At 44.0% G+C, this 19,619-nt stretch overlaps 1 protein-coding gene across 1 annotated transcript in view; it reads left to right on the forward strand.

Moving 5' to 3' along the window:
* LOC138567113 (solute carrier family 22 member 6-A-like) overlaps positions 1 to 19,619 on the forward strand; it is a 303,311-nt gene that overhangs the window by 141,271 nt on the left and 142,421 nt on the right. Inside the window, exon 4 of the mRNA XM_069644996.1 lies at positions 19,375 to 19,543. Coding sequence (XP_069501097.1) covers positions 19,375 to 19,543 — 169 coding nt within the window. The remainder of the gene's footprint in view (positions 1 to 19,374; positions 19,544 to 19,619) is intronic.

Below are 19,619 nucleotides of genomic sequence, written 5' to 3' on the forward strand. Positions count from 1 at the left end.
ATGTGTGTGTTATATCTTAGAATCCGCTGCATCGGGTTAAACACTGCCGGCATGGGCTTCATTGCTCGCATGTGTCGGAGGGAAAAGAAGGAAGAGGTCTCAGCCGGTCGAATGGTGTTATTGAATGGTTAATACCTTATGTCATGCAGGATAGATCAAACGTGGGGAAATAAATTGCTGTTACCTCAGGGGATCCAAGTGAACGCAATGCGTTCGTGTATGTTACTTACAATCGAAGGTGATTTTGATTTTGATCTCTTCTTGGAACAGGATGCCGCGAGGGAAAGAGGACAACGTTTGTTCGCCTTGGGCTTTTATAGGCCCTCCCACTCGCTTTATTCCCTGCCCCCACTCAGGCAGTGTTGCCAGGTCGGAAGCAAAAAATAAGCTGAATGCCCTTCAAAAGCAAGCCCAAAACAAGCTGACTCCCATCCAAATAAGCGGAAAAAACAAGCGTGCACCTAAAAAGTTGTGGAAAGGTCTCAAAAGTAAGAAACATAACACAACAAGAAAAACATACATAGACAGAACACTGACATAGTGGGCCTCATTAGGACCCAGGCGGTAAGGGGTTTACGGCGCCGTAAACAGCGCCGACCCTTACCGCCTGAGTAGGAGGTCCCTTAGCGCCATAGCGAATTTAACACCTGCTTTTAGCAGGTGTTAAAATCCATGGCGCTAAGGGACCATGGAGTTAATTACGCCACCGTAATTTACGGTGGCGTAATTAACGCCTTCCCCACTCCCATTATGCCCTATGGGGCAAAAATGGGAATGGGGAAGGGTAAATGGGGATTGGGGACTTACCGCCCCGCCAAGGTCGGAATGGGGCGGTAAGTCCGCCAACCACCATGGCGTAAACGTAGTTTACGCCATGGTGGTAAAGTCACGACCCAGGCGGTAACTTACCGCCTGGGTCGTAATGAGGCCCAGTGTGTTAGAACAACAATATTTTATTGCATGGTGACTAGAAGTCCCAGATTGCAAAATAATACGGCCCTGAAATATTTGTATTTATTGTTTTATATAGCGCCTTAATCCAAGGCGCTATATAATATTGTAACATGGCCAATTGGAAGCTGAAAAGAAACATGGCCTTCCTGAATACATCTTTCTGAGAAAATGTTGTATATAGATTCGAATAATCCTCTAACCCAGTCTTGCAAAAAAAGTTTTTAAAAAATAAATAAAAAAGGATGTTAGTGGATAATGCGTCAGCACTGGGGATATCACCAGGATAATATTGCTATAGAGTGACGCTTGCTAAACTAAACCAATCCCCTTCTTTACATCTTTACATGTCAGTGTGTCTGCCTGCATGACAAAACTTTTAAAGTGCGTTTTTTTTGCATATGTTTAGGCATTTGGCATTGATGGGCCACCTGGTGGGCAAGTAACGATCCCATCAGTGCCAAACACTTAAGCATATTCAAAATACAGGGCGCACCCGAGAGCAAGACAAAGCAGCAATTGCCGTCAAATGCTGCCAGCAGCCCAGTACAGGACGCTCTGTGCGACGTGTAATGGGCTTAACAGCAATATAAACAAGCCCAATTACACGCGCACAGACGGTCCAACAAGCGGACGAAAACCGCGACAAGCGACCTCCAAATATTAGAAGCGACTTTGGGCAAAAACAAGCCCAAAGTCGCTTATAATAAGCGGACCTGGCAACACTCAGTGCTTCTTCCTGTGTAACCCTCTTATTATACAGGGCGGGCACTTCCCTCCTTTAGCCCGCCCCCACCTTCGCAGGAGGGGGAGGAGGTTGGCTGGGCAACCACCAATAAGGGGCGGCACCCACCATGCCTCCTGCGTCAGTGCGTTTGCCCGCCATTTGCCCGCTTTCACGTTCCCGGTCTCACTAGCACAGTATAAAGATGCGCCTCAATGCGCCTCAATGCGCCTCAATGCTCCCGTCTGCGGTCTAACAGGAGGCAGCCGCCATGTGTAGTGATTTTTCATTTCATTTAAATCACTCGACACAAGTATACTTAAGCTTGTTCCGTAAGTTTAATCGGAGGAGCCCCCGAAGCGGCCCTCTCAGCTGAGGCACATCTTCGCATAACATTCCATCAACATTCTGGAATTTTATACGAAGATGTAACTATGGCAACAACCTACAATCTTACATCTCCCTTTCTAAACAATAAAATACATATTATATTCAAATAAGATTTTCTGTTAACCTAAACTAAAACACTAAACAATATAAACTTTTAACATCACACTATGTCATTTTAACCAATAAAAGGATACAATTTCTTCCATGTTTTTTTTCTTTTATCAGCCAGTCTTGAAAATATCACTATGTTGAGGTCTTCAATAATATACATAGTCTTGTTTGTAATTCCATCTTCTTTTTCTACTTTTTGAACCTGACTGAAAACTATCATTTTTCTTTTCAATAAGATCTTTCTGTACTTCCTTCTCTGGTAACCTTCCTTTTCCTGCAACAAAATCATCTTCTTCATATCTTATCACTTCATTCTCTTTTGCCAACACGATATCATCACGTGACCATTTCTTGCCATCTTCCAGTATCACTGACTTTCCTGAGCATTCCATAACTTTCTGTGGAGCCCGAAACTTGGACTCTCCTTTCATCACACGTATTGGTTCCCTCACTCTCACCATATCACCTTTCCTAATTGTACTTTCTTGAACATTTCTCTGCTTGTCATAATAACTTTTATATTTTTCTTGTTTCCTTTTCCCCTTGTCCACAATGTCCTCCATGTTAAGTTTTTTTTTATTTTCATTGCTCATCATCCACGCAGGCCTCAACCTATTGGTGAAGAGTCTCCCTCTCATCAATGTAAATGGCACCTCCTCGGTTATTGAATGTGGTGTGACCTTATATGTAGTGAGTGCTTCTTTAAGTGTCTCCTTCCATGGTAATCCATTTGCACAAGCTAACTGTAATATACCTTTAATGAAACGATTCATCCTTTCCACCAGTCCATTACCCATTGGGTGGTACAACGCTGTCGTATTATGTTTGATAGATCTGTCTCTTAAAAATCCTTGAATCTCTGACGACATGAACTGAGCTCCATTATCTGACACAATTTCTTGTGGGTCTCCTTCTCTACTAAAAATCTCATCCAAAAACTTCACTATTTTAATAGCTGTCACTGACTCCTCTGCTATGCCACATTCCACCCACTTTGATGTATAATCAACTAACACCATTAAATAGATCTTCTGACACTCCAAAGATTCATATGGACCAGCTATATCAATAGCCAATTTAGTCCATACAGTAACAGGAATGTCCACCGGTTGTAATGGGGTCACTCGCACAGATTTGCTTTTGTCACTTACAGCACAAGCAGTACAATTTTTAACTAAAGCTTCCATATCACTCCACATGTTGGGCCACCAGTAAGCTTCTCTTACTCTTCTTTTCGTCAACATTCTACCAACATGACCTTCATGCGCAATGTCCATAATTTTTTTCCTTAAAATTGTAGGGGGTATTATTCGATCTCCTCTATACACACATACCTCATCACTGGACAATTCATCTTTAAATCTTTCCCATTGACTCAACTTGTCATCAGTTTCTCTCCAACCAGCTTCAATAGCCTTCCTCAACATCTCTTGTTCAATATCATTGTCTGTTGCTTCCATCCAATCTTTTTTTGAAAAACTAGGATGTACTTGAGCTATGATACAGTCCATGCTCTGTTCCTCTCTGAAGCCTTGTTCATCCTCACCGTTGTCTAGATTATTTTCACATGGCAATCTAGAAAAACAGTCCGCAACAACATTATTCTTTCCCGGTGTGTACTTTATGGTCACATTAAATTGCATAATAATCAAAGTCCATCTTCTTATACGTGGAGACATCATGTGGGAATTTTTTGCGTTCAATACGTGAACAAGAGGCTTATGATCAGTTCTTACATCTACGGGAATTCCCCAAATAAGACTCTTAAAATGTTCCAATATCCACTTTACTCCAAGTGCTTCTTTTTCTATTGTTGAATAACTTCGTTCAGCTCCTCTTAATGTCCTTGATGCAAACGCTATGGGAACTACTTCTCCATTTTGAACTTGTTCCAAAATACCCCCTAAACCTATATTGCTTGCATCCACTGCTATTCTTGTTCTGGCACTTGAGTCAAACAATTTCAAAGCTGGTGCTTTATTAATCATAGTCTTTATCTTTTCAAACTCTTTTCTGCATTCTTCTGACCAAACATATTTCATTCCTTTGCACATCAACTTCCTCATGCTTTCAGTGTTATCTGAGTAGTGATCAATAAATTTTGAATAATATTCTGTGAGACCCAAAAAACTCCTCAACTGGTCTTTGTTGTTTGGTTCCGCTATTTTAAGGATGGTGTCCACCAAAGCTTCTTTAGGCATAATGCCTTTATCACTTATACGATGACCTAAATATGTCACTTCAGTTTGTTTTATTTTACACTTTTCAATCTTGAGTGTCATACCCTTCTGCTGTAACATTTGCAGCACAGCTAACAATTTTGCATCATGCTCCTCTTGGGAATTTCCCGACACCAAAATATCATCTTGGAAATAATACACTCCTTGTAGACCTTCAAACAGATGATGCATTAACCTCTGAAACACTGCAGCTGCCGAAGCCAACCCAAACGGCATTCTTTTGTATCTAAAAGCTCCCAAAGGCGTCACAAAAGATGTCAAATGTCTCGATCCATTTTCAAGTACTACCTGATGGTAGGCCGATGACAAATCTAACGTCGTGAAAAATTTTTGCTGGACTCATGGTGGATAACATCTCTCCAATATTCGGTAAAGGATGTCTGTCAATCCATATGTTGGCATTTAAATCTCTTAAATCGACACACATCCTGATGGATCCATCCGTTTTTTTAACCAAAACTATAGGCGATAACCATTCTGAACTTTCAATAGGTTCAATAACGTCTTGTTTGCATAATTTCTCTAACTCAGCCTTTAATGCATCTCTAGTACCAATGGGTATACTTCTCACTTTATGTACCACTGGTGTCACACCCCGTTTTAGAATAATGCGATGCTCAAATCCTTTCAGTAAACCAATCCTGTCATTGAAGACATTCGGAAAAGATTTTGCCAAACTCTCTGCATTGTCAAATACCTTTTCAGAAATGCACAGAATGGGTACACTTTCTCCTGGATGAATTTTGATATTCAATGCAGCTTGCTCCCACCATCCTATTATTGAAAAACCATCCTCCGCCACATACAATCTGCAGTATGTCTTGCGTCCTTCAAATCTCAATTTCACCCAAATATAACCTATAATATTAATCGGTGTCTTTCCATACCCTGTTGCTCTGGTGGTCGTCATCTGTAAATCTTCCATCTTCCTCTTCAAAACATTTACATACGTCTGTACATCCACCATAGTATAAGGTGAACCTGTATCTACCATCACTTGTAACGTTACACCATCTATATCCATAGGAACCCAAGATCCTACTCCATCATCTCTTGGTGTGACAGTAAGTATCTGGATTCTATCTTCCGCCCGATCAGTTATTGCTACCAAATTACTGGAACCAGCATTCTCCTCGACAGCTCTCACCCCCATGGTACTTGCATTCCTGCTTCTATAAAATCGACCAGCAGTCCTGCCAACTCTGCCATTAAATCTGCTTCTTCCTCTGTTAGTGCGACACATCTTTCCAAAATGTCCAGTATATCCACACCTAAAACACTCTGCTGCGAATGCTGGACACTCCTTTTCTGTGTTTTCATGTTTACTCCATCCACAACATGTACACTTACTACTGTGCTTGACTGCACTTCCTCCATCTTGTCTGTACCCACCAGATGTCTCTGTCCTGACCATTCTTTTGACCATGGCAATCAGTTTTTCTTCCTGATTGTTTTGCTGTTCATCATCTATACCTTGGACTGACTTAATTCCAGGGAACTCTGGTTTACTTTGAACCTCTCTCATGCATTTTTCACCCAATTCCATTGACCTGGCTATTTCCAACGTTTTTTCTAATGTGGGATTTTTCGCTTGCCACAGTCGTTGCTGAATGCGCGGGTCAGCCACATGTAACACTATCTGATCTCTCAAATATTCGTCGGTGACTCCAGTGAAAGCACACGTGGCCATTAGTCCTCTCAATGTCGCTACATATGAATCAATACTTTCCTCTTTGCCCTGTTTTCTTGTGAAAAATCTGTATCTTTCCAACACAATGTTTGTCTTATTACCAAAATGCTTGTTCAATTTAGCCACTGCAATGTCATACTTTCTTGACCCACTGGACGCTTCACCCCATGTTTCTTCATCTTGCTCAAGATCAGGTAATGATCTAAATATTCTTAGCGCTTCTGTGCCAATACAGTGTAACAAAGTGGCTTCCTTCTGATCATCATTGAATTTTGCCCCTCCTATCGCTCTCAAATACACTTGAAAGTTGTCCTGCCACTGCTCCCAAGGGCATGTTGGATTGCCAGGAGCCGACAGAAATTTTATAGGAGCAGCCGTGTTTTGCATGGCTAAAGTTTGATGATTAACATGTAATGCCCTACTCATATGTGGTATCTATCAAAATGTCCAGTATATTTCCTTGTTTGTTAATATCTGCTGTTTACACCATATATTTTTCCTTGCCTCCCAACAACAGCCTGACTCAGTATGGCCATGCATCTATAAACATTGGCTTATTTTCCTTCAGTGCGTTGTCCATAACAGCAGCTGATCGCCGTAATCACGATCGTAAATAAACAGTTTTTTTTTTTTTTTTTCCAAGATGGCGGCACGCAACTCACGTTCTAGGGTCCTTTACTCTAGTCTTTAACGACGGTTGCTCATACCTCTCGCACCGTCCTCGATTACTCTGGTGAGTGGATTCCTTAATTTCCCTGCATGCTGATACTGTTTCCTGTAGCCGCCCACCCGTACTTGTATCGTTGCTGTGCGCAGCAGCCCACCAAAAACCAGCCGGTATAAAGTATGACTTTCACTGCATCATTTCTTCCTGTCCGGGGGCTCCCTCCACTAACCAGCTTCCTCGTCGCCAATTGTAGTGATTTTTCATTTCATTTAAATCACTCGACACAAGTATACTTAAGCTTGTTCCGTAAGTTTAATCGGAGGAGCCCCCGAAGCGGCCCTCTCAGCTGAGGCACATCTTCGCATAACATTCCATCAACATTCTGGAATGTTATACGAAGATGTAACTATGGCAACAACCTACAATCTTACACCATGTTGGTGGGCTCTGTCATTGCTCTTCAGAAAGCGTCTCGCCTCACCTCAGAGTTCTGACACAGCACCAGCAGGATCAATCTGCTCAGGGCACGTTTCGGAACAGAATTGTCGTTGTAGAATGTATATTAAAATAACATTACGGGCACATCGATGAAGGATCCAGTAGGAGCTCAAAGAGGCTCCTGCTTACTGCATGGCTGCTGGCCACGCCCCTTTGTGTCCTATTGTTATATGCCAAAGGCCATCTCTACTAAATGTGTCCCAACTTGCATAAGGTGCTACAGAAGAAACATAAAATACAAATATAAGTCATGCAGTGCAGTGAGGGAAGGATGACGGCACACAGAGCTCAGGTAATGTCCCATGGGAGGGGTTGTAGGAGGAGGGGAGTGGAAAAAGGGTGAAGGGTCGGGGGCCCTCCCCAGCGCAGAGAGCAGGGTGGCCAACTGTCCCGGAATTCGCAGGATTGTCCCGCAAATTAGGGACTCCGTCCCGCCGTTTGCAGAGTGGATGGGCGGGACGCAGGTTGTCCCGACTTTCGTCAGGACAACCTGCCTCCAGCACAGCCACTCTGCAAACTGAAGTGGCCATGGACACAGAACGGCGCTTCCGCCTGCTGCTTTCTTTCTCTGGCGGCTCTGCAGCCCTGGCTCCTTTTGAGCCTCCGGGTCGAGCTGTAACGCTCTGACGCTTGGTTTAAATGAAATGCTAATGCTTTGCTCCTGGGGTCGTGATGGTCATGTTTACAATTAAAAAACGTGACCATCACCTCCCAAGGACAAACCATTTGCATTTCAATTAAGCCAGGTGTTAAGAGCCATTAAAAAAAATTACATTTAAAAAGGGGCGGATCAAACGTGAATGACGTTGTGACGTCATCGCCACCTTCTGGGCAAGTGTCCCGCGAAAGAGTTGGCAACCCTAGCAGAGAGTAAGTGGTAGGGAAAGTGAGCATGGGGGTTGGATGGTGGGAAGGGGAGTCAGACCAGTTGTTAAAGGATAGGCAAAGGCCAGGAAAGGCCAGGAAACGGAGAAAAGAGAATCATAAAGGGAATCAGTGAACAGGCGAGGACGTTACATTTTAAAGGCTGATTCAATGTAGCGAGAAGTTGGAGAAACATAATAGATTCAGTACTGTAATGTCTTTCTTTGTCAATTGCTAGACACAAGAGAAAATGTATTGATGTAAGAGGAAAGGTTTGGCAGATCTTGTGTGGAGCGAAAATGAAGAAGACGTTATGCCGGATGATCCTGGGTCTCTCTGAACTTTATTAGAGATCTTCTCATCTATTAGTTGGAATCTAACACTGGCAACGGAGAAGATGATTCCACTGCTGGGCCTCCATCTTTTCCCTGTGAGCCGGAGGTGCATGCACTTGAAGCCTTCCTCTGGTGAACATTTTATCTCGCGCCCATGTGCGAGCAGTCTCTGTCACTGTGCAAGGTACTTTCATCTAAAACAGATCTGGATCCTTCAACACCCTGCTTGGGATTGTGTCTGTTGCGTATTACATGCAGCTGGATCAGTTTGGGGAAATTCACTGAGCAGCACCCGGTCATGCCTGCCCGACCCGTCGCTCGGATCTTCAATTTGGAGCAGAGTTCCTGCTCGATAGTGCCACGTCCACATATGTAATTAAGCCAGAGTTTCAAACTGTTGTCACCACTATATAAGCAGCGCTCCCTGCACCATGTTCTCAAACACCAAATCTAACTGCCTTATTTTAAGAGATGTCTTCATGATTTCGCAGAATTGAAGCACAGTTACATTACTGAAACTGATTGAGGTACATATTTGTTATATGTACCTCTGCAATCACCATGTTAGATGATTATGTCCCCTCCTCCACACATGATGCACCATCTTCTTCATCTCCCACACAACACCACCCAGACCACCACAATGAGGATTCTACTGAAACTCTTCAACTACATTCTCTCCCACAATATGATATTACCGACTCTAGCAGCCAAGGACCACGGTGGGCCAGACAGTTGAAAGTCTTTGACATGCACTTGGACGCAATGGGTCTGTGTGGTGAGAGACAAGCAATAGTTATTTTAATGGATTCCGTTGGGCCTACAGTATGTGATATTATCTACGAATTGCCAGGAGAGGTAACAAACACATTTCAATGGTTGAAGGTCTGCCTAAGTATGTATTTTGTCCCACATGATAATGTAGAATATGAAAGACACATCTTCCACACCACCATTCAAGACAAAGGAGAAACACTGGATAACTTGTTCACGGGATTGAGTATGCAATGAATGCACTGCGGCTTTGACAATTACTCAAATGAGGAAGCAATCCACACTGAAATAATAGCTAGATGTGAATCATCCGCATTTAGAAAATAATTATTACGCAAGACAAGGACCCTTGATAAAATATGGGCTTCATTATGAGTTTGGTGGTATGGCCAAAAATGGTGGTAATGCGTGGTACCACTGCATTAACGCTGCATTACTGTGCCACCAAACTATGGGTTTGGAGGTAAGGTGTAGGAAAACCCTCCAGCAAAATGCTGGAGGTAATTCTGCCACCTTACTGCCAAAAAACAGGCATTTTGGCAGAATTACCACCCGTGGTAATTCCGCCAAAATCCCCATGGAGTACTATGGGCTCCATAAATGGGGACTAACACCACCCTACCAACACTTGTAATCCAGCAGTAAGTACACCAGACCAAGTGGCGATAACAGTAAATCCATTTGGTGGTATCTCTGCTCATTTTCGACCAAGATACCGCCAAATTCATAATTAGGCCCACTACGGCTCACACAGCAATGGCAATGTCCAAGTAAATGCAATGGACAACATAAAAATATCCCAGCCAACATAATCGCCAATATCCCAAGTTAATATGACCCAAAAAACTCATGTCACTGAAAAGCGCACATGCTACAGATGTGCGTATGACTTTCCACATGAAGGCACATGCCCAGCGATTGGCATCACATGTGACTCCTTTGATAGAGAAATCCACTTCAGATGTATTTGTAAATCCTGCAAAGCAGTCTGTCACACCAGTCTGTCACAAAAGTTGACGACCAATCATAGGCAACTATGAAAACCATCACTGGATCATCCTTGTTATTCACTGCATCAATCTCAATGGTCATTGGATAGTCACAGACGATCCACTTGTCGATACAGAAAAGCATCGGAAGAGGTTTAAAAACAACAGTCATGTCACAAGACCAGATACATTGAATCAACATCTCGTCTGCCTGATGAATTGGATTCCTCCTCAAGTGACGAGCGAAAACATGGCTATGTTGTTACAATAGGTATTCCTACCACCATCAAGAACAGCCCTACACTCTTCCTACAATTGAATGGTAGCTCTCTTGAATTCTTGATTGACACAGGGTCCACAGTAAATGTCATTTCCAAGCCTTGGGAAATCTAAAAGACTGTCAGATTAAACTCCACGTCAATGAAAATGTGAAACCAATAGCTCAACACTATAGAGGAATTCCCATAAATATACAACTAAAAGCTGTGGATGAAATTAAATAATTATAAGACCAAGACATCATCGAACCTGCAAGAGGCTCAAATCCAGTCGACCATTTGCTTGCTTATGTGTCGGCACGCGTACACCTAGCCAAGCCATAGAAAGACATTTAGCACCAAGAATGTCGGACATGATGCAGCTACTACATGTAGCACCTGTATTCCCAAACTTGACTTAAACAAGGTCCACCACCAGCTGAAACTACACCCAGCATGGTATACAGTCTTTCCATCAAAATCATTTCCGTCGAATCATTATCCATCAAAATTCATTCATTGAAATGCTTTCCCATCGAAAAGCATATTCATTGAATTAATTTTGATGGATTTCCAACTCAAACATACCTTTAAAATAGATGTATGAATGTTTGGGTTGGAAATTCAATGGGTTTAGGAAAAGGTTAATTTTTGAAAATAGGGGTTGGGGGGATTTGGGCCCCCCGCCCCAATAAACAATAAACACCACAAGTTAGACAAAGCTGTCCAGTGCTGAAATACTTTTCAGCACTGGACAGCTCCCTCTGACTGGTGTAATAATGATGTGATAATGATGCGTTATTTATATAGCGCCTTAATCCAAAGTGCTTTACAGAGCACATATTTACATACAATGGGCCTCATTAGGACCCTGGCGGAGAGGGTTTTACGCCAGCGTAGTGCATGGCGTACCTCTCCGCCATACTACGAGTTCCCGTAGCGCCATGGCGGCCTTTTCCGCCTGGTTTTACCAGGCGGAGAAAACCATGGCGCTACGGGACCTCGTTGTTAATTACGCCACCGTATTTTACGGTGGCGTAATTAACTCCTTCCCCACTCCCATTATACCCTATGGGGCAAAAATGGGAATGGGGAAGGGCAGAATGGGGATTGGGGATTTACCGCTCCGCCGAGGTCGGAATGGGGCGGTAAATCCGCCAACCCCCATGGCGCTATCGGCGGCTTTCCGCCATGCTTCGCGGTGCATTTAGCACCGCGAAATCCGCCTGGGTCCTAATGAGGCCCAATATCACCCAACCAAAATTGGTAGTGTGCACATTCAACACATTCAATTTATTTTCTAGGACTGGGGACATTTATTTTATTTTATTGGGGGCTTGGGGGAGGACCCCCCCATTACAAAATAAAATAAAAGTGCACACTACATAAGGTAGAGGGAGCTGTCCAGTGCTGAAATACATTGCAACTGTATTGAATAGATTTCAGCACTGGACAGCTTCCTGTAACGTTATAACGATATGCACGTTTCATCAACTTTCCATGCAAAATATTTAAGGTGTTTATATAAAAAAACCCTATTCGATGAAAGGGTTTCGATGCATAAACACTTTGCACTTTATGTATGGCAATTCGATGAAACATCTTTCAATGGAAAAGATTTGATGGAATGAACTGTCGATGGAAAAAATTTGATGGAAAGACTAGTAACCAACAAGCATTAGTTTCGACATCTCCGCGGCAGCTGAGATATAACACATCCCACCATGTGTAAATTATAGTGATAACATTCAGGTGTTTGGAGCAAACCAAGAAGCTCATGATGCCACCCTTCATTGAAAGGGTATGGCTCAAGAAGATGGCCATCTCTAAATGCTGACAAGTGAGCATTCAGCAAACCGACTTTAAGGGTCTTCATACACATATTTGCCATCGTAAGACTTCAACCCGATCTAGAAAAAAGTTCAAGCTCTTGTACCCACTGCAAGTCCAACAAATGTGTCTGCAGTGCTATTGTTCCTAGGGATGGCCAGCAGCTGCACCAGATATATCAAAGATTGCACACCCATTATCGCCCCTTTACGTTTACTCACTAAAACTGGACATGATTTCACATGTTTTTTTTGCCTGATCAAAGATCGCCACCTGCATGCCCTATTATGACCTAGAACGGCCCACAGAATTCATTGTTGATGCATGTCCTGTATGTTTAGGCAGCATTCTTGCACAACACAAGCCTGGCTCCTTATCACCACATCATATAATGTCATACGCAGTTCGCAGTCTTGCCTTAATTGAACGTGCATATTCTCAAGTTGAGAAAGAAAGCCTAGCAGTGGTGTAGGCTTGTAAACACTATCAATTATTTCTATATGGCAAACTGTTTACTGTCATCACCGAGCACCAAGCCTAGACGGCCATAAATGGCAAACATAATGCAAAGATGCCCCCACGAATCGCCCGGTAGGGCCTATGTCTTCAAGACTTTCAATTTGATATCATGCATAAGCCAAGGACAGCAGTCCTGCTGACTACTTATCAATACATCCGCTCACTGACACATAGGAATCGAGGACATCTAAGGCTGAACCATATATAAACTATGTGATCCATCATGCATTGCCGAGAGCCATTTCCATGGACACCATCATCACAGACAAGTAGGGTATGGCTGAGGGGGCAGGTGGTGAATTATCGTCAGTTGAATACAAGGCACTGCAAATATCTGCTCTCATAAAGGATGAACTATTGGTTACATCACTGGTTACATCACAAGTATACTTTTAAAACAGCCTGCACTGTCTTATGATTTGGAGTATCGGGAGCCATCACATTCTATCATGAACGTAACACACGTGAAGTGATACCCCCTCTGTGTGCTGTCCAGTTCAATGAACACAGGACGGCCCTTCAACAGCAGGAATGTTCAGTCCTTGAATTGCTACCGCGGATTAATACTGGGGTGAGTCTATAAACAGGTTCCATCACAGGGAATGCCTAGTGCATCTTAGCAAATGTACTTGTTAAGGCAGCTATCAAATTATCATTTTTAAGCGGCCATCACCCCGCTCAATGAGGTTACCCTCACCTCAATATATGTGTTCGTCCTGAAGAGGCGGGTTGACTTGACTTCCTGATGTCGGGCCGCTTTTCTGCCGAAACTCGAGTGCCTTGAGTCGACGTTCACCACCGTCCAGTGTGGTATTTTGCACATTGTCAATGAACATTTCTGGGCATGAACTTTTGTCACCCCCGTCTAAGTTGCCGTGCCATTGTTCGGGATGTCAGCACACCCATTATGCCTCACATGCCACTTGACGTGCCATTGTTCAGGATGTCAGCACACGCATTATGCCTCACATGCCACTTGTGTTTAGATGTGATTCCTTCTCAACATTTGCACTGTGAGCATTTATTAGAAATATTTGCACCATTTTGTTACTTTCACTGCAGCATCTTTTTAGATTGTCTGTGCAGGGAGGGTCGCTAGGTGACACACCACATTATGTTTATGTGTTAATCTTGTTATGATTTATGTATTTATCTTCAACATTCGCACCTAGAAAAACTTGTGTACAGGCGTGTTATAAATGACATATCATACCATAACATGTGGGTGTTATTCAACATGTCATTTTCCTTTTTTGATTTACTTTGTGTTTGCCTTGCTCTGATTTTGACTCTTGTTTCAGACCAATTTATCAGATCATTTTTTAACATTATTTTATTTTTGTAATAAATAGTTACACGCAACTTTGACTCTGACTTCTTGATATGTTGTTGCACAGGGAGTGCTCTGTCTTTTGTACATACTTTTGAAAGAACACAAGATAGTCCTACCATCTTCTCTAAACAACAATGGGCCTCATTACGAGTCCGGCGGTAACCGAGGCGGTAAAACCACATGGTTACTGCCGGACTCGTATTACCATTCCGCCTCTGTGATTCCCGGAATTATCGGGGCATTACAACCCCGGTTTTCCGGGAATCACGGAGGCGGAATGATGTTAATCCCCATTCCCATTGAGTCCTGTTGGACTCAATGGGAATGGGGATCATGGAAACACCGGCAGCATCTCGTAATGCTGCCGGTGTTTCCTCGTCCGCCTGTAGGCGGGCGGTGTTAAACCCGCCAGGTCAGACCTGGCGGGAACATCACCTCCCGCCTGCAGGAGTTGTGATCGCCCGGCATGGAAACAACGGTGGCGGCGGGTTTACCGCCACCGTTGTTTCCATACCGGGCGATTTGTAATGAGGTCCAATGTCATTTAGCTAGTGCACGAAAGCCACCTTGGGATTGTTTCAACGCAATGTTGATTGAGAGAAAAGGTTTGGTTCTACTTGATGGATTCTATCATAGAAGGCACGCTGGACTAGTGTACCATCTGCAAAGCTGTTACCCCGCACACATTACCATAGCCACTAGAAAATGACAACAGTACCCCTGGGTGTCTGGGAAGAAGTGGCTGTTGACCTATTTGGACGCCTGCCAAATGGCAAACCCGTACTAGTAGCAATGTATGAAATGTCGCGGTATCCCGACATACAGGCAATCGCATCTACAGGAGCTCAGGCTGTAATACCGGCACTGGACAAAATGTTTGCTGCTTATGGAACTGCAAGGATAGCAAAATCTGACAATGGGCCTGTTAGGAAAGATTTCCCCTAGGTGTAATTTTTCCTCCATTTATGGACCGGCCAAACTTTTTACTTTTGTTTGGCTAACCTAACCTGACTTTTCCCAGTGGAGCACAGCTTTCAGCTGGGCTCCTCTGGGCTTTTGCTCATCACCCTTCAGACTGTCAGTACTTGGAAACTATGTTTCCCCTAGTCTATGACTATGTTGACAATTCTTGGTAACTTTTTATCTATGTGCTAAGTACCTTACGGTACCGCACATAGGGCTCCTTTTGGTTTTTTGGGCCCTAGACACCCTCTTAGGATTTATGGGTGATTGTACAAGTGTTCCTAGGATGAACTGATGGCAGCAGTTTGCTTTTATAGTATGTTTACTTCTATTTAAAGAACCATATCGTGTTTACCGCGTTTGGCTCAGGACTGTGGCCAGTGCCGAAAATGGCTGTACCCTGAAGTCTTTTGTTCTGTCCTTTGGACATTTTGTCCCTTTGCCTTTCCCCAGGTCCAGCAGACCCAGTAATTCCTTATTTGGGCATGCAGCCTCCCACGAAAACCGCAACTTTCGCGGGCTCCTGCATGTCACGTGTGCTAGTGCCCAGGAAGAGGATTGGGACTGTCTGGTCCCAATCCACAATACTGGTGCCAGTATGTCTGGTATGCCTGAATGACTGGGACCATCGTGGACAGTGATTGGTCTATGCCTGGCGTGCATGCAAGTGAGCAGATATTTCATTGGTTATCATAGATTTGAGCACAAAACGAATCTTGGATAAGAGAAGGGGCTGCCACGGACGATCGTCCCGTCCCGCTGAGAGCTGGAGCGACGTGCAACTGCATGGGTTGAACCTACAAGCAACCTGGCCTAGACTGGCAATGTTTGGCCCGGACTGTGTCGAGGGTCGGTGAGCACTTGCATCACTTACCAGTGGCCCCCTAGCACAGCCATTGTTCTTTACGCACAAGAATCCCTAAAAAGATACACACCTTAGCTGGGCTAGCCTGCGCTCCCTAGCCATTCCCGAACATCGCTCTGCCTGCAAGGGTAGACCCTCCCCGAATAGTGGGACACTGTTCTTCATCACCTCAAGCCCCATCCTGAACTGCGACAGCTCCATGAAGAGTACCCACTTTCTCTCATCATGCATGACAGCACGTTTTCAACGCATTGCACTCGTTTTGAGCACAAGGCTCCCCACTTTGTAGGGCTGGACTGCTCAAGTTAGGGATCGATTCTGAAGAACTGCCAAATGCAATATTTGTGTTAACCTACACTTCTGTTACAAGTTGTGGCTGTGTTTCCCCCCTTACCCAATTAGGCGAAAAATACTTGTATATATGTTAAATAGTGAAAGGCGTGTGTGGTAACTGTTTTATTATTAGTGTGCTTTATTCATGTTTAATTATTAAGGCCTATGATAAATGTATAGACTAATCTAAGCGTACTCTGGAGTTTTACTGTGTGTGCTCACTGTGGGCTTCCAATCACTCTCACTCCTCCTGAGACTTAGGGCCTGATTCATGGAACGTTTTCCTATGGGATTGCGCATTTTATAAAACACTTCCATGAATCAGGCCCTTAGTCTTGACCACCTGCCAAGCTACCATAGATTGGGCTGGTTTACCCAGAAGGTTCCACTATTAGAAATTCATCTTAACAGTAGCCATGCCTTTCCTTATTTGGTGAATACCTAGGGTTTCACCGTAGAAGAATAACACCTCTATGGCCACAGGCAAACGGCACAGTGGAAAGGCTCACAGCTAATATTAAAACATTGCTACAAGTGTGCCAGATCAGCAAGGGATCGTTCATGCAGGCTCTATGCCAACTCTTAAGAGACTATAGGAATATGCCACAGGAGTGTGTTTGTCAGAATTGATGTGTCAGAGAGATATTCACACAAAGCTCTGTCATCAACCTAATCATGGAATAGATGTCATGATGACAAAAACGATACAACAAACGGATGCGAATGACAAAATCAAGATGAAAGAATATATAGACAAAAGACGAGTGGCGAGAGCAGCAACGTTTCATGACCTAAAACAAATAAACAATAGGCCTCATTACATGTTAGCCGGTCCGGAGTTAACAGTGCTGGTAAAACCGTACCGGCACCGTTTTCCGGACTGGCTAACTACGAGTTTTGTGGCCCTCTGGTGTTTCACCTGCCAGGTCTGACCTGGCAACCGTAACGCCACCGGCCGCAGATGGACGTGGGAACACCGGCACCATTACTGCATGGTGCTGGTGTTTCCATGGTCCCCATTCCTATGGGACTCCACGGGAATGGGGAGTAATGAAATGCCGGCTCTGGAATTACCGGTCCACCGGGGCTGTAATGCCCCTGTAATTCCGGCAGGTCCGGAGCTAGTAAATCCCCACGAGTCCGGCGGCAGCCTGCCGGTTTTACCAGCACGGCGCCGGACTCGTAATGAAGCCCAAGGTCTGCATTCAGCCCTGTGCCTTTGACTACACAGATATTAAAGTGTTGACAAATTCCACTAAAGAGAATAGACACAAAATCACAAGGAACTCTCGTTCTTCAAAAAGATAACACCAAGTGATCCTGTCACGGATGATGAACTGATATTGAATGAATCTGACACAAGCAGCTCAGACTATATGGATGGTGACATTGATAATGAGGACATCAACAGTGAGGAAGAAAATCTACCACATCTACAATGAAGTCCCTCTGAACGAATTATACGGAAGATCACACGATGGATTCAAGAAATGGCTAACAATAAGTATGGGAAGATGTAATTTCCTCTTTCATTGTCCACTGCACACAAGAGTAAAGGAAATTATGTAATAGGAATGGGAGGAGTTTGGCAGACCGCGTATGGAGAGAGAATGTAGAGAACGTTACTCCAGATGATCCTGGCTCTGTCTGATCTTTATTAGAGGTCTTCCCATCTATTCGTGGGAATATAACAAATACATTAAATTTTACATGTATTTAAAATATAACACACATACATGTATATGTTATACATATGTTATATATGCCCTTCCTCAAGGGAGCACAGGTCAGAAGTTCTTGCTGTCATGCACTGCAGTAGAATTTTATAGCCAGAGCATAAGTCGAGGGTATACAATGGTGACCAACTTTCGCCCAACTCTTTAAGAAGTCGGACATTATACCCACTGTGTGTTTTTGGGGTCAGCAATAAGAAAGTGATAATCTGCTTTCCATGATAATTAATCGTTTAACACGTATTCAAATAGTGCCAAACCCGGAATTAGAAACCCGGTCATCCGGTATACACACCAGTATACACACCGGTTTACACAGCAGAAACTTTGCCCAAAAAACACATGAAAGCATATCACACATGTTATTTTTTTTAATTGTATTTGTTGATAGCGCCCAGGCCCAGGACCGGCGGTATCACGGTGCTAAGAGAATACATGACACTATGGGCATTGCGAGAAGTACAAGGTTACAGGTTGCATAGAACTATAGCGGCAAATGTCTCCTATTGGAATTTTCCTTTGCTGGAAATGTTTTGATACAAAGGTGTGCACCTTTCATAGTTTGCCAGCAACAATATAGGACATTCCCCCTCTTGGTAATTTTTGGTATGGTGAAGATTCTTTTTCTGAAACGCAAATTCTTATTTACCCTTAGCATTTTCTTCCAGAAGGAAAGGTCATTTGAATTACATTTGCATATTGGCTACCTTTGTTGTCAATTTCCCATTGCACATGTTAGCCCCTCCACTATTTTTTTTTGTTGTGCCGGACAACTTTTCTTCTTCTCTCGAAGGGATTAAACCGCAACCAGTATTAGGTGTACAAGTAACGGGTGGCACAAACGTAGCATGCATTTAGCCCCTCTAAGTAGTCCCCCCTTGAGCGCTCGAACCAACTAAAAATGGTGCCCTGTACTCAGGGCCAGCATTAGTGGCAGCAGCGCCCCATGCAGTGAAACATAATTTGTGACATTTCCCCATGCACCACTGTACAAGCGGCCGTGGGGGGGTCACGAGATGTGTCCGATTGTTATTAAATGCGCATTGCTTCCGTGAGCGTGGCACATTTAATGTCATTAGGGCGCCTGCCGCGCCTTCTCCCACCATTCCAGCTCGAGGGAGACCTTGAAAGACTCCCCTGAGTTGGTGTGGCTGGGGCTAATTGCAGGGCGCCCCATCCAGTCGTCCTGGCGGCCCTGCCCTAAGGACGGCCCTGTCTGTCCTTGTCAGAGGGGCTTGGAAGCTGAACTCGGAAGGGGGAATGTTGGTCACAGCTCTCAATAACCTCTTTTGTTTTCTATCCCTCTAGTTGTGGAATGGATACCCACTCGCGTCAGGACCATCACAGGAACACTGACGGGCTACTTCTACACGTTTGGGCAGATAGTCCTGGCCGGACTGGCATATGGCCTTCCAAACTGGCGTCACCTGCAGCTCACCATCTCTGTGCCCTTCTTCTTCTTCTTTCTCTATTCCTGGTACGTAACGTCACCGTAGCGCTCGCGTAAAACTGCATCATTCAGTGAGTGACATGTTACTTCCTCTTCCTGTGTC

The sequence above is a fragment of the Ambystoma mexicanum genome, chromosome 2p (genome assembly GCF_040938575.1).
Source record: "Ambystoma mexicanum isolate Mex_15411 chromosome 2p, UKY_AmexF1_1, whole genome shotgun sequence".
In the NCBI taxonomy this organism is placed as follows: domain Eukaryota; kingdom Metazoa; phylum Chordata; class Amphibia; order Caudata; family Ambystomatidae; genus Ambystoma; species Ambystoma mexicanum.